At 38.6% G+C, this 16475-nt stretch overlaps 1 protein-coding gene across 10 annotated transcripts in view; it reads right to left on the bottom strand.

Moving 5' to 3' along the window:
• The window catches only part of SORBS2 (sorbin and SH3 domain containing 2), a 170911-nt gene that overhangs the window by 29802 nt on the left and 124634 nt on the right, over positions 1–16475 (bottom strand). For 6 of the 10 annotated variants that reach the window (XM_065947083.1, XM_065947088.1, XM_065947084.1 and 3 more), the window contains 4 exons: positions 16166–16215; positions 12803–12990; positions 6555–6643; positions 5141–5187 (listed from right to left, as the gene is read on the bottom strand). In XM_065947083.1, coding sequence (XP_065803155.1) covers positions 5141–5187; positions 6555–6643; positions 12803–12990; positions 16166–16215 — 374 coding nt within the window. Of the gene's footprint in view, positions 1–5140; positions 5188–6554; positions 6644–8934; positions 10516–12802; positions 12991–16165; positions 16216–16475 lie in introns of all 10 variants that reach the window. The other 4 variants (XM_065947079.1, XM_065947082.1, XM_065947080.1 and 1 more) reach the window with 1 other exon arrangement.

Here is a 16475-nt window from a genome sequence, read left to right on the forward strand (position 1 = left end):
CTTTTCCATGTTGGGGACATTTTCAACTATAATCTCTTCAAAAATTTTCTCATACCCTTTCTTTTTCTATTCTTCTTCTGGGACCCATATAATTCAAATGTTGTTGCATTTGATATTGTCCCAGAGGTCTCTGAGACTATCCTCAGTTCTTTTTATTCTTTTTACCTTATTCTGCTCTTTAGAAGTTACTTCCACCATTTTACCTTCCAGCTCACTGATTTGTTCTTCTGCTTCAGATATTCTGCTATTGATTCCTTTTATAGTATTTTTAATTTCAGTAATTGTGTTGTTTGTGTCTGTATGTTTATTCTTTAATTCTTCTAGGTCTTTGTTAATTGATTCTTGTATTTTCTCCATTTTGTTTTCAAGGTTTTTGATCATCTCTACTGTCATTATTCTGAATTCAGTTTCAGAATGAAATGCCCATTTCCTCTTCATTTATTTGGACTTGTGTTTCTGGTTTGTTCCTTCATTTGTGTAGTATTTCTCTGCCTTTTCATTATTTTTTTACACTTACTGTTTGAGTCTCCTTTTTCCAGGCTTCAAGGTTGAATTCTTTCTTCCTTTTGGTTTCTGCCCTCCTGAGGTTGGTCCAGTGGTTTGTGTAAACTTTGTATAGGGTGAGATTTGTGCTGAATTTTTGTTTGTTTTTCCTCTGATGGGCAACACTGAGTGAGGTGGTAATCCTGTCTGCTGATGACTGGGTTTGTATTTTTGTTTTGTTTGTTGTTTAGATGAAGCATCCTGCACAGGGTGCTACTAGTGGTTAGGTGATACCCGGTCTTGTATTCAAGTGGTTTCCTTTGTGAGAGTTCTCACTATTTGATATTCCCTAGGGTTAGTTCTCTGGTAGTCTAGGGTCTTAGAATCAGTGCTCCTACTCCAAAGGCTCAGGGCTTGTTCTCATGCCATTGGAGGCTCATCTTTCTAGAAATCTCATTTTGATAACCACCACCTTTGAATAGTGGCCATTGACAACCGTTGGGAATAGCATTTTATGTCTTTTTTCTAGTTAACAATCTAGACATTATGTATTCATTTAAAAAAGCATTTAAAACAGATTATTTGAAACAAATATCTGTCTCTTGTTTGTTAAGATGTTATGCACAAGAAGTACTCACATTTCTTGCAGGACATTTTATCCTGCCCAGAATGTCTGTAAGATATTTGGTTTCCGCCCAAAGGTCCTTGATACATGGTCCTGTCCAAAACCATTTGGCACGGACAGATACACTCATGGACAGTTTGAATAGGACCAGACTTCAAGGACCTCTGGGCCAAATGTCTGCTAACCCTCACATCTAGCTCATGGTTGAAATGACTTCACAATGTGGCCAGTCCTCCTGAAACTTTCAGAGCTGTCTGGATGTGAGAGCCTTTTTTGAAGCTGTATGAGTCATCCACAACTATGATTTTTGTGTAACTACATTGGGGGTGATGCATAACCACTCTTTTATATTTCCTGAGAACAGAAAAAGAGGAAGGTGATTAAGTTGCAATCAGATAAATTTATTGATACTACGAGGGAAACAATTTTTTTTTCTTACTGAAGAATGGGAAAGTCTAAGGATCTCTTCAAGAAAATTAGAGACACCAAGGGAACATTTCATGCAAAGATGGACTCAATAAAGGACAGAAATGGTATGGACTTTCTGTCCAGAAGCAGAAGATACTAAGAATAGGTGGCAAGAATACATAGAAGAACTATACAAAAAAGATCTTTACGACCCAGATAATCACGATGGTGTGATCTCCAACCTAGAGTCAGACATTCTGGAATGTGAAGTCAAGTGGGCCTTAGTGAAGCATCACCATGAGCAAAGCTAGTAGAGGTGATGGAATTCCAGGTGAATTATTTCAAATCCTAAAAGATGATGCTGTGAAAGTGCTGCACTCAATATGCCAGCAAATTTGGAAAACTCAGCAGTGGCCACAGGACTGGAAAATGTCAATTTTCATTCTGACCCCAAAGAATGGCAATGCAAAGAATGCTCAAACTATTGCACAATTGCACTCATCTCACACACTAGTAAAGTAATACTCAAAATTTTCCAAGTCAGGCTTCAACAGTACATGAACCATGACATTCCAGATGTTCACGCTGGATTTAGAAAAGGCAGAGGAACCAGAGATCAAATTGCCAATATCTGCTGGATCACTGAACAAGCAAGAGAGTTCCAAAATATATATATACTTCTGCTTTATTGACTATGCCAAAGCCTTTGATTTTGTGGACCACAACAAACTCTGGAAAATTCTGAAAGAGATGGGAATATCAGACCACGTGATCAGCCTCTTGAGAAATCTGTATGCAGGTCAAGAAGCAACAGTTAGAACTGGACATGAAACAACAATCTGGTTCCAAATAGGAAAAGGAGTACGTCAAGGCTGCATGTTGTCACCCTGCTTATTTAACTTATATGCAGAGTACATCATGAGAAACGCTGGGCTGGATGAAGCACAAGCTGGAATCAAGATTGCTGGGAGAAATGTCAATAACCTCAGATATGCAGATAACACCACCCCCTTATGGCAGAAATTGAAGAACTAAAGGGCCTCTTGATGACAGTGAAAGAGGACAGTGAAAAGTTGACTTAAAACTCAACATTCAGAAAACTAAGATCATGGCATCTGGTCTCATCACTTCATGGCAAACAGATGGGGAAACCCGTGGAAACAGTGACAGACTTTATTTTCTTGGGCTCCAAAAATCACTGCAGATGGTGACTGCAGCCATGAAATTAAAAGACTCTTACTTCTTGGAAGGAAAGTCATGACCAACCTAGAGTGAGTGAGTGAAGTTGCTCAGTCATGTCCGACTATTTGCAACCCCATGGACTGTAGCCCACCAGACTCCTCCATCCATGGAATTTTCTAGGCAAGAGTACTGGAGTGGGTTGCCATTTCCTTCTCCAGGGGATCTTCCCCACCCAGGGATCGAACCCGGGTCTCCTGCATTGCGGGCAGATGCTTTACCATCTGAGCCACCTAGACAACATATTAAAAAGCAGAGACATTACGTTGCCAACAAAGGTCCGTCTAGTCAAGGCTATGGTTTTTCCAGTAGTCATGTATGGATGTAAGAGTTGGACTATAAAGAAAGCTGAGTATCAAAGAATTGATGCTTTTGAACTATGGTGTTGGAGAAGACTCTTGAGAATCCCTTGGACTGCAAGGAGATCCAACCAGTTCATCCTAAAGGAAATCAGTCCTGAATATTCATTGGAAGGACTGATGCTGAAGCTGAAACTCCAATCCTTTGACCACCTGATGCAAAGAGCTGACTCACTGGAAAAGACCCTGATGCTGGGAAAGATTGAGGGCAGGAGGAGAAGGGGACAATGGAGGATGAGATGGTTGGTTGGCATCACCGACTCAATGGATGTGAGTTTGAGCAAACTCTGGGAGTTGGTGATGGACAGGGAAGCCTGGCATGCTGTAGTCCATGAGGTCACAAAGAATCAGACACGACTCAGAGACTGAACTGAACTGGAAGTTCTGGGATGGGTTCCATGGGTGATTACTCACTCCACTTTTCTAAAGGCGTATAATACAATTAGATTTTGTTGGTTGAGGAAGACCTTGGTGGGGGTAGTGCAGGTGCCCTTGAGAACAACTGTGCCATTTACACTCCCATGGGCAGCATGCGGGAGAGTGGGTTTCCCCGAACCTTTGCCACGTTCACACATTCACAATGAGGACTTGGCCATGGAGGAGGGTGAGGGACTTGGCACTTGCAGCAGATGAAATCCATGACACAATCGCCACCACAAACACCTTTCCTCTGCACTGCACCTCATCTGTCTTCCGATGCTTGTTTCTAATTCAGATTTCTCAAAAAGCTTCTGAGCCCTGAGCATATTTTATACATCTGTCATGCCTCAGGGCTTCACACATCTTAGGACACATTTGATTGTCATAAAGAAGAAATGAAATCTACATGTTTTAAATCATTATTTTATAAAACTGACATGCCTTGTATGAATGATCACACCACACCTGGAGAATAGCAGTGGAAGCAGAGCAGACGTTACTTCTCTCATCAGAAAAAAAGGCTGTAAGCTTTCCTTCATGTTCAACATCGTCCCCTCTAAATAGCATTTTTTTATTCATTTCCAAATTTTGAGTGGTTTTATTGTTTATATGTCTTCTGCCAGAGATGGATTCTTTAACTATTAATTCATATAATATGCATTTTTATGAACAAATGCTTTGACTGTTGTATATATTCCATCTAAATGGCATAGTGTAATTTAATGCCAGTATCTTGAATTCTATTGGAGACCAAAGTTTCTTAAGTTAGGCATGTGACATGGACCATAACAGAGCTGGAAGTCTTGCTCCTATTTAAACCTCCTCATGTGCTTACTATTAGCTTTCCCTAACCATGTGCCCATCTGATGAACAAGTTCCTAAAAAAAAAAAGTGAAAAATTCCAACACAATTTGTGTTGTGAAAACACCAACATTAAAAGACCACAGGATATGGAATTCCCTGGCAGTCCAGTGGTTAAGACTCTGTCTCCATGCTTCCACTGTGGAGGGTGGAAGGTTGGATCCTTGGTTGAGGAACTAAGATCCCACATAACCCTCATTGTAGCCAAATAAATAGATAAAATGTTAACCTCCTAAAAAAAGAAAAAAAGGCCACAGGATAAAAATGTCCTCAGAGTCTTTAAGCTCTGAGTATTGAGAAATGGAGATTTATACTATAGGAGTCTTTGTACACAGTTCTAGTCTTTAACCACAAACTATCCTTGATATAGTTGGATAAATAAATGTTATCAAATTCTCTAAGTGTTAATTACTCCCCAACACTTTATTTTTACTTCATTCTTGACATGAAAATTCTAGAAACAAAGATCCTTAATTTCATTTTATTTTTCCTATCCTTTTGAACTCATTGTGCTCTAACATATTTAGGGTAATTTAAAACTCAGTGTTTCTCAATGAAACTCAAAATGAAAATAAAATTACCCCAACATCCCAATGAATTCAAAAAGAACCATTTAATTAGAGTTGATTGCTGAATTGGGAACTAGGTCTTATTTGTAACACATCACAGTGCAATATTTGTCTTTTAAAGTATTATTTATGTATTTAAAGTCAACTTAAATCATATGATGCATGCTTATACTTACTTGGATGTCTGAGCCTTAAAATCGTAAACAGCTTTTGCAGGCAGTTTCTGAAAAGGAAGGAAATAGTTGATGCTAACTTAAAATTTTGGATATCCTATTAAAAAAGCAGTTTCATATGAATTAAAGAGAAATGAAACTTGAAGGATTGATTAAACATATATAATGTAAATCATATATGCAATTTATAAGCAAATCAATTGGTTCTTTTTAGATAGTTAAACTATAACAGATGACCTATTCACCATAATTGTTGAATATCACGTTTCATCTTAGGGACTAAGGCAAATGTTTGCCATGAAAGGGGAATAAAATGCCTGCAGAGGATTTGGTCCTCGGTATATTTTGGTTTTCCTGGGATAACTGTGGAAGGTCAATTGTTCTGTGTCCTAAGTATTGACACAGCTTCTGAACCATAATTAGAGGACTGGAAAAAGTCACAAAGGAAGTCATTACTCCTTTTACTAAACACTTGTTGACATCGTAGCAAAGAAATATAGCCAAGTTATCACGGAGAGGCTAGTTAGTGGCCAAAAGCATGGGCTTGGTCATTTTGTATTCCCTGGGGAGTTCAAGAATTCTTTAGCACCCAGTAAACCAGCTGCTCATCTTTGAGTCCCGACCAGATTCGACACAAGCCCACACTCGCGTTGTGGGGCTCACAGATCTGCCTGGGGCACCTGTAGCTACTCACTTGAGCTCTTCCTCTCTGATGCCAATCATCCTCTCACCTCTCTTTTCCTGTGACTCTGGTGGACTTTGGGCATCCTGGATCATTCCTGACTTTGGATCCTGGATCCACAGGCACTGGACTATGTTAGACACTGGTAGAGAACTTTCTGGAGTGGCTGACAGTCCAGAACCAGCCTTTTGTTTCCATCAAACATTCATGGCTTCAAGATAGTACAAGCTAGACCATCAACCCTGGCTCAGGACCACGGACAAGAGCCAGCAGGTTGGGGGTTCCCAGGAACAGCGGTTTTTTTCAGGGATCCTCCCCAACAAAAGCAGGGCAGCAAAAATTACTTCCATGGAACTTGTATTGATTTGCATCACAGCTGATAGGACTGTCCCCTTCATCACTGGGCCAGAAATCTGGATAGGGAAATCCTTCCTCCAAGGGGTGGCCCAGCTCAAGACTGTTTCAGACAAAGCTATTATTTTACAGGTCAGGTCAAGACTCAGAGAGTCACTCTCAAAAATGAACTACAACTGGGGGAGACGTGCTGCTCAGGTTAGAATGCAGTGGCTTTAAATCCTTTGCTCAGGCTCCAGGGAAAACTAATTTCTAGTTTCTCCATCAACACTTTTATGCTTTTAATCTGGGCTCTTTACTGGTTTTGGACATAACTTCAGCTGGCAAATGCTTTCTCGAGTATATTGCTGAAAAAGAGTCAAATGCCACTAAGCAGGCTACCTCTTTTTCTGGAGTTCCTCTTCTTTCCCTGGGTGCAGTTCTTCCAAGATCAGTCAGTGTGGCTGAGTAACTCCTAGGGGACTCGTGGTCTGTTGGAAAGGACAGGGCCAGAATGAGCATCCATGTAATCAAAAGCAGACTTGATGAGCCATTTCCCCTGGTGGCAGCTACATTCCCGTTCAAATGTGGAGAGACACCACAATGGAAAGCACAGGCCTGAAACTCACAGGTAATTACAAAGATGTGATATAAGACACAAAACAGAGCACTTTTAGAGGAAAAGCATCCAAGATGTCAGAAGTATTATAAATATAAAGGTTTAATTGTTACGCTGCTGATATAATTATGCTGCAGCACCTACTATAGGTAATTCAAAGTTACAGGGATTTTTCCTCTCAAGCATTTAATACTTGCTGTTCTTTTTGCCACCAGTTTATAATTTCTATGATACAGCCTATAGAAGATGAAGATGGGAGCAACCATTTATAAAAACTGAAGCATGTTATGGAACAATTTAAGGATGCAGAAATGAAAAACAAAAAAATATGATGATGGCAGAACTACAGTGTGGCCATTCTCTTCTCTCTTTCTGTCTGTGTTTAATGACTTATTGAGTCTGAAGATGACATCTTAAGGTTTAAGGCTTAATAGGCCATCATCTGTTTGCTTCCTTTGTGCTCAACTATCTTATTAGAAAGTGAATGTCTATCCCCAGAAACAAAAGGATAAAAATTTTCTAAACAGAAAGTGTCGTATTGGTGGCCAGTGACTCATGAACTATTGCATTGTTTCTGTTTGCTCTAAAACAAAACATACATAATTAATTGCACTATAAAATAAAGATGCAAATATCTGTTAACGGTATCTTTATATCTTATGCTTTTATATGTGGAAATGTAAATGATGTTGAATAACTGGAAAAGGTTATTTATGAAAACATTACATTATAACATGTCTCAGTCAGTGAAAATTTCAAGTTGTTGACTTTGATTTTAAAAATGTAAATTTACTATTTTTGAAGCATGTCACATGGCATACATGAAAACAAACATAAATACTAATAAGATAAGCAAATTTGTGCAACAGTTACTAACAGTCAGGTTATATATGCTACATTAATTTGAAATATGAATATGACTCTTTTTCCCTATAGATATCCTGTGCTCAAATTCTGAATTACATGAGTTTGAATCTTGTTTCTACTACCTACTCATTGTGTGACTTTGGTCAGATTTCTTGTCCTCTCTGGGTGTTAATTTCCTCATCTGTAAAACAGTGCTTACAGTAATATCTATCATCTAGGTTTATGCCATGTTAAGTAGAAAATGTGTATAAAGCACTTTGGAATGTCTGGTGCATAAAAAATTCTGTGAACAATCTTAAGTTTCAGCCTGGAAGTTTCATTCTAGCTTCTTAAAATTTACACAGGAAACAAATGCACTTTAAGCATTAATGAAAAGGATTGGATAAAAATATCAAAACATCCTGTGTTTTCCAGTAATGTATACCTGAAAAAATGTCCTCTGTATTTGAATTGCTATTTGTCCTTGTGTTCCACTTTAAGGAATCTATGAAAATGAAGTTGAGAGTCACTTTTATCCTAAATAATCTAATTCAAATGTCGGTACAGGATTGTTTTTAGCAGAAATAGAAAATAGATTAAATAATGAAGAGGAAGAGAAAATAAATGAATGATGGAAATGAGACTTTTACATATACAGCTTAAAGATATATTCACAAAAATTTTATCAGTTGTATCTTTTAAAAGAAGAAAGTTATTAAACAAGTTGCTATTTATTCTTTTTTAACCACACATCAATTACTGTATTACATATTTTGGGTTTGCTTCCTGAGTGTGCTGATTTTACATCTTCTGTATAGAATGTCACCCAACATTATTTATTGGGTCAGTGACTAGAAAGTTAATAGAATCAAAGAAAAGATATTAAACTACTGATTTTGATTCATTTTACACAACAAAAAAGGAGTTAATGCAAAGTTGTCAGTTTCTTAAGGATACTGATACTCAGTTATGATTTCTGTCTTGAAATTCTTATAAATTGGTAAAATAAGTTTAATTTGTCATTTCTATGTAACAGTTATCTCAACCCTAACATCAAGCTGCAAAACTGTTTATCCCTTTTGATTCTGAATGAGTAAATTTTTGTGATCACTTTAAGCCACACATTAAGTCCAAATATCCCAGGGACAAATGAGAACTATTCGATAAGATGTTTGTACAACAAGCATTTGCTTCACAACATATAATGAATCCAGGTGGTCACAGAGCTCAAGAATGATGAGATGTAGGAATGAAAAATGAAAGAACTGGAGGGTGTGTATGTGAACCACAAGGGAAAAGAAAGAAAAGTTGATCCACCTTGGAGGTTCAGTGCACTGTCATGGTCTTGGTGGTGGTAGTTGTTGTTGGTGTCGTCTTGGAAGGAGGCACTGTGAGGCATTCTCCCACAATCGTTCTGGTACAACGGGCAATGAATAGCACCTTCTTGAGGCAGTGGGTGAAAAGGCTGGTGCATGGGGCTCCTTTTTAGGGCTTTGAGTGATGAATTCCTTTCAGGAATATCTGGCAGCAGTTCACTGATAAGACGGTGCAATATACTGTTGTCTGGCAAACTTCCCCTTCTCTTTTCAGCCTTAATTTGGTCACAGATGTCCTTAAGGGCAGAGTCCAGAGCCTCAAACACAGACGTCTTACATTTTGCTTTTTCCATCTGTTTTTTGGGAGTTGAATTTTTTTTCCTCCGGAAAGGCACAGGACTGACCAGAAACGCCAGTTTAGAAAGGCCAGGGTCCATGTCTTGTCTTCTGGGCTCATCAGCGTTTTCGTGTTTAGCTCTTTCGTGTTTTAACATCGTGGTAAATCGAGTGTAGGAGGCAGGGCATCTGCCTTTGCAGGAGCTGATGAGGTGCCGGTGATGATGGTGGTGATGATGGTGATGATGGTGGCTGGATCCATAAAAACTTTCAGAGGATGTGAAAGAAAAGTGATCAAAATCACTCTCGCTGCAGAAGGACGATCCTTCAACGTGAATGTAATCACTGTGGTCAGACACAACTCCATCCTGGTCGCTATCAGAAAACTCCACATGGGTTCTCGGCTGGTCGTCACTGGTGACTTCAATGTGGATGGGCACCAGGGCTGTAGACTTGTAGCTTCGCGGTACCTGAGAAGGGTGTCTACCTTGATTCTCTTCCTCCAGCAAAGACTCAATGGAAAACCGCCTCTGGGGACACAAACCGTTCTGTTGCGGCTCCAGGGTTACAGGAGATAACATTTCATCTCCCAAATTCGGCATGGACTTTGACTTCTGGATCAACTTTTCAAATTCAGAAATGCGGGTGGGGACCATGTCCCTGGGCACCTCCTCGGTGGAAGACTGGCTCCATCCGTGGAGCAGGCCTTTGTGCTGTTGTTCCTTCTCATACTGCATTATTCTCGACTTGACGGAGCAGATGACCTCAGAGTTCATCAGGTCCTTGCGGTTGATGCGGTGCATTTTCTTGTACATCTTTAGGAAGCCCGGGGCGTCGTGGGCCGACCTGTGTCGGAGCCTTGATCTGCCGTTACTGCGGCCATCCTGGATGTAGGGGGAAGCCCAGGTCACGGGGCAGCTCTCCTTGGGGTCCTCCTCGCATAATAGCGAACCCATACTTTCTGACTTGGCTTTCGGGTCAGGCAAGCTGTCGCAGTCATCATTTAAAAGGTCGTCGCAACTACGGGATTTGATTTTGGGGGAGACGGTCTCTTCAGTGCTGCTCCAGACCTCTGCGTTTTGCCGGGCCATCTGCCAGCCGTTTTTGAAAGTAATGGCCCTCTGCGAGTCTTGCGGGACATCTAGATGCTGTCTGTAAGTGTTACAATAATCTAACTCATGGGAGGGGTGGCCGTTGAGCCCTGAGAAACTGGAAAGGGATGGACACGTTTGGCTATCATCCCCACCTTTTAGTCCAAGGCAGCGTGGTGGAAGAGAGACATTGGAGAAGTTAAAAGGCTCGTGAAGAGGACAGCATGTCAGTTAGCATCAGATAGCACAGCAAAGAGAAAGCAGTTAGTGGGGTTCAATCCAGGAACCAAATGTCATATGTGTAGCTTCAACTTAGAGAAAAAAGTCTAATTCTAAAGCAATAAGTATAGCTTTGCAGACAAAAGTTAACCAAACCATGTATGGAAAGTAACTCGTATTGCTAAATATACTTATTTCCATTGCATACTTCATCCATCTTTCTGTGAATAGGGTATGTCAAAAATCTAATAGTACCTTGTAAGCCAATAGCATGACCTGGTAGTGATTTAAAGGTTTTGTAATTAAAAATGTTACAGATTTAATCATCTTAATAGGATCAGAATTTGAGTCTTATTTGATTTATAATAATATGGATGTAAAGAGTAATTTATACATTTTCATTTAATTAATACTCCAATAATGATATCAAATAATTTTTCATGGGCATTATATAGAAAATGCTATAAGACAGAATATTTTCCAGAATTGTAAAATTGAGTTCAGTTGCTGTGAACTACTGCTGTTAATATTTTTCTAAGAAATAAACCAACTAGCACCTTTTTAAACAAATGAATTTGCCTCTTTGATTTCTCTACTTTCAACCTCCTACTAGGCAGGTTTCCATAAGGATAACTGGATATATTATAAAACTTTGATCAGAGGTAAATACACTTGCTTTTTTCCAGGAAAGGTCTTTTTAAAAAATCATTTGCAATATAATAATGTAGAGCTAACCCTGATGGAAATAGTTCTTATGGAAATAGTCTTTTCTTTTGTGTTGCTCAGTGAATTAATAAATGACAGACCACATTACATCTAACGGGACATTTTCTTCTTAAAAATAAGCCTAGTGAAAGAAAATATCTCTATTGACAGCTCCTGCCTTCCCCAATTTCTTCAAAAGTACATAAACACATTAAGTAGGTATGTAGTATTTGGGAAAGGAAGTTAATACCCCCTTGGAAAAGAGCAAAGATCTAAAGTAATAAGAAAGAATCCTTTTAACTTTTTGCAGGAATCCAAGCATAGTGAGTCAAAGGCATTTCATGACCTGTTGATTTCTTTAGGATATTTGTTTGTATAAATGAGTAGACTCTGGTAAGGGTGCTTCTGATAATTTGAGGAATGCTATATCGAAAGGGACTTCCTCCCTCTGAATGCTGGAATCTGAATCTTCCAGTAAGTACAGCTTTACTAGGTCATGGACAAGAGCTAGCACCTCCTGCCTATACAGATCCCCATCATCAGAACCAAAAATTCTTTCTCACAAACCAGCAAACTCTTAGCTTTAATTTTATGTGGCAGCACTTTCAGTGCCTGCGTTTGGTATGTGTAGCTGAATCTCGGCTACTTAATGGTAACTTCATTTACAGCTCACTTTCTTCCACACTTCAAATTGCTTCTCTCTTCTGTTTCAACCCCAGAGGGTTGGAAAAGACCTTGGGTCCCCAAATCGTAGGTACCTATGGATGCTGGTTCAATCCTAGGTTTCTGCTGTGGGATTATTCTTGTTACAGCTGCAGTAATATGTAACTAAACAGAGACTTGAAGTAGTGACTGCTCCCTTTCAACACAACTCACTAAACTTCCAGAGGGGAGACAGGCCATATAGAAAAATGGCTTGGTGATAAACAAACTTCACAATTATGGACTGTTGTGAATTGAACACTATGTTACATACAGAATGTGGATATTCTACTCTATGTATGAATACTGACCAAAATATAAGCCAAGTGATTAAAGAAACAACTTTCATAGGTTAGACAAACTTTTGTCTAGAATTAAATAATTTTTAAAAAACCAACCCAATTTATGTTTTAGGCAACAATGCTCTCTGTTGCTACTACTAATTTCTATTCTATAAATCTGATTAATTTTACTAGTCATAGTAACATTAGAAAAATTTGACAGCATGCAAATGTTTGTAAATGTAATCTTTTAGAAGCCTGACCATACATTTTTTGATACTTTAAATTTGTTTCAAATAACACACGTGATATATTTTGAGAAAAGAAAGCATTAACAGATGAGAGTCAGAGTCCTTTAAGCCATTCAGAAGGTTCATCATCCTGACTTAGTCTGTGTATAAGGAAAGCTATTGTTTTGAAGCTATATTTTATTAAAATAGTAACCCTAACAATCTTTGGGTGATCATCATTGGACCAACTCTCCCAAGGTTAAAACGAACTACTGATTATTTACATGTCATTTATTGCCTCTCACCTTTTGCTCTTGACGGAGAAGAAGGAGAAGAACTAATGAAGGACTTTGTCAGAGTGGTGCTTGATCCTGGGAGGTCTGCTCGGCCTGGGCTAGTGCTCCTTGCACTTGGGTCCCCCAGGCCCCTGGGCTGCCCCACCGCAGGCTCGCTCCTCCTCCTTTTCCTAAAGTCGCTGGCCATGCTTGCAGAACTGCAAGAACGAATAAACTTCAGTTTGGCTGGTGTTGCAGGGATTCAGATGTGAACCAGAAGGTGCCGGAAGTGGCCATGGAATGACTCTCACCCTTCATCCCCCAAATTGCATTTTTTAGGAATTTGTTCTTTAATATAAAAAACTATTTCTTTACACTCACCTCTTTGAAAATTAACAGGCTCATTCATTTCTTCCTTTACCATCTGGATATCTTTTCTTTTTCTTTTCTTTTTTTTTTTTTGTTTTGTTTGATTGCTGTGGTTAGGACTTCCTAGAATTTTATTTTTCAGAGCAGTTTTATGTTTATAGAAAAATTGGTTGGGAAGTACAGAGAGTTCCCATGTACTTCCTTTCTCTTGCATATGGTTTCTCCTGTTATCATCTTTTGTTAGTGTGGTACATTTCTTGCAGTTGATGAATCATATCAGTACATTATTATTAAATGTAATTAAAGCCCACAGTTTACATTAGGGTTCATGTTTCCTGTTGAATATGCTATGAGTTTGACAAATGTATAATGACATACACACATACATCCCTTACCGTTGTATCATATAGAGTAGTGTCATTATTGGAGAAGGCAATGGCACCCCACTCCAGTACTCTTGCCTGGAAAATCCCATGGACGGAGGAGCCTGGTGGGCTGCAGACCATGGAGTCGCACAGAGTTGGACACGACTGAGCAGCAGCAGCAGCAGCAGCAGGTTCATTATCACAAAAATCCCCGGGGCTCAACCCCTTCATCCCTGCCTCCCTATGACACCTGGTGGCCACTGATCTTTTTACTGTTTCTAGTTTTACCTGTCCCAGAATGTCATGTAGTTGGAATCAACAGTATATCAGGTTTTCAGATTAGCTTCTTTCATTTAGCAGTGTGCTCTTAAGGTACCTCCATGTCCTTTCATTGCTGGATAGCTCATTTCTTCATATCATTGAATAATATTCCATTATATGGATGCACCATTGTTTATCCATCCTCCTATTGAAGGACACCTTGGTCGCTTCCACTTTTTGGCAATTATGAATAAAGCTACTGTAAAATCCATGTACAGGTTTTTGTATGAACATGTTTATAATCACTGTTTAAAGTAAAAATTCTCCTATTAAAGTAATATTTTGTTACTGACAATTCAGTGTTATGATTTGTACCATACATCTTTTCTCCATATAGAGGAGTTGTACCAACATGAATATATCCAGAGGAAGGATGCCAAAATGGAAGAGATGATTGGAAAGAAGGAGGAAATCTGGTAAGACCAATTTCTCTTACTTCAAGCTTTCCATAAAGCTTTTCCTAATCATTTTAGCTTTAAAAATCTTATACTGCAATTCTAACATTTAAGAATAACCAATAATCTGGTCATCACATAAACTATTAGAGTCCTTTCACTAGTTGTATTAAAAGATGTTGATAGTCTGTAAGGGCAGGGACTTTTTTTTTAATCATGGTTCTGAGTATAGCATCGTTTAAGACAAACATTAATGAATGAATATATACATCACATAGCATGCTGTCTGTCAAATCATTAGATAAAATTCCACCACCAGCAGCAGCAACAGTACAACAGGTCCTATGATCAAAGTATGCTATTTACTTTACTGGCATTATTGTCTTATACAGCATGCATGCACAGTAACCTATGAGGTATTTCAGTGTTTTACAAATAAATTGAACCTACAGACTTTGCACATATAGAGGTGGAGTCAGACCTCGGAATTTGCCTGCATTCTTCCCAAGAGGATGCCCATCTTCTATCATTATCCTGTCAGGGTCTGTGTGTCTTTATGGTAAAGTTAGATTAGAACTTTAAAATTCACATATTCTAGGTGCATACATAGTTGCACAAGATGTAAAAGGAGGAATTTGGCGAGCTCTTTTCTTAGTGACCTTAATGCTGTTAAATGGTATTCGTGAAACCAATGTTCAAAGGATCCAGTTTACCAAGTTTTTCCTTTATGTTGATAGAAATTTGCAGAAGGGCAAATTATTCTTAAATATTTGTTGATGATATGATATGGCTGGGAGTTTGCATTTTTCAGTATTGTCACTGAACTGTGTCTGAAGTTCTGTAGTATTTTAAGGTAAGTGTGATATTGAAGGCCTACAAACAGAACTTGCTTTGGTAGTCTCTTAGGGCAGTTAGGACCTACAAGTAATTTGGGTTCAGTTATACTTTGTCCCTTGCTGACTGTGTAAACCTGGTATGTTATGAAGCCTAAGTTTCCATTTACTAGAGATAAAAGGTAGATAATAATACTTAACTCATAATTAAGAATTGAGTATATTTTATGTACTTTGAATGCCTGGTATATGGTAAGTCCTCATTTATCAGTTGTAACAGTATTTTGAGGACTTCCCTGGTGGCTCAGTGATAAAGAACACACCTGACAATACAGTAGACACAGGAGATGTGGGTTTGATCTCTGGGTCAGAAAGATCCCCTGGAGAAGGAAATGGCAACCTGCTCCAGTATTCTTGCCTGGGAAATCCCATGGACAGAGGAGCCTGGTAGGCTACAGTCCATGGAGTCGCAAAAGAATTGGACATGACTCAGTGACTAAACAGCAACAATAGTATTTTGATTTGTGTGGTCAGAGTATAATAAACATCGCTTCTCGGCCTTTTGGCTAAGATCAAGTCCAGAGTATAATGAACAAACCTATGCAGAATATAATTTATAAAATTGCTTATAATTTACTATAATTAAAAAAAATTTATCCTCATCATATCATCTAACAGTATTGAAAACTAGATGTTTATAATCCTTATCTAAGGAGAAGAAAACAGTATGGAGGAGACAGGAAAGGCAAGGGTTTCTCGGCCTGTAAAGTGACCTAGAATTATTTCACTTAAACTTTATACATTCTTGAATATTTCCTCATGTAAAATGATGCAGAAACAGTTAAAACGATTTCATGAGTTATGGTGCTTAAAATAAAGAAGGAGGATAGAAAATTTATCATTACTATTTCACTGAAAAAGAAGCCACTGGCATAAAATATTCTGGTTGCATAATGTAAGGAGATTTTAAAAAATTTTTCATTTGGAGAATAATTGCTCTACAATGTTATGTTTTCACTGTACAACAATGTGAATCAGCTCCAAGTATACATATATGTCTTCCATTTGAGCCTCCTTCTCACCCCTCACCGCCTGTAAAGAGATTCTTACCTGGCAGGTCTTTCCAGGCTTCTGTCTATAGAAGATTGATACAATGAGGCCTGTTAAGACAGAAGGGTAGTTAACGTGAAAATTTTTACCATGGCAAAATTTTGTGTGTCCCTGGACATTAAATTAGGTATCCTAAAATGAATATTGTCAAAAGTGACATTAAAAATACCATTTATTATGGGCATAATCTTTTTCCCAAAAAGAAGTCATGCAGCCTAATTTCTACTTTCCTCTTATCTACTTTCTCATCTGATATACAGTCATCCTTTGAGGACAGTTGGTTCCAGGAGCTCCCCAAGGATACCAAAAA

This window comes from Muntiacus reevesi, chromosome 10, assembly GCF_963930625.1.
Source record: "Muntiacus reevesi chromosome 10, mMunRee1.1, whole genome shotgun sequence".
NCBI lineage: Eukaryota > Metazoa > Chordata > Mammalia > Artiodactyla > Cervidae > Muntiacus > Muntiacus reevesi.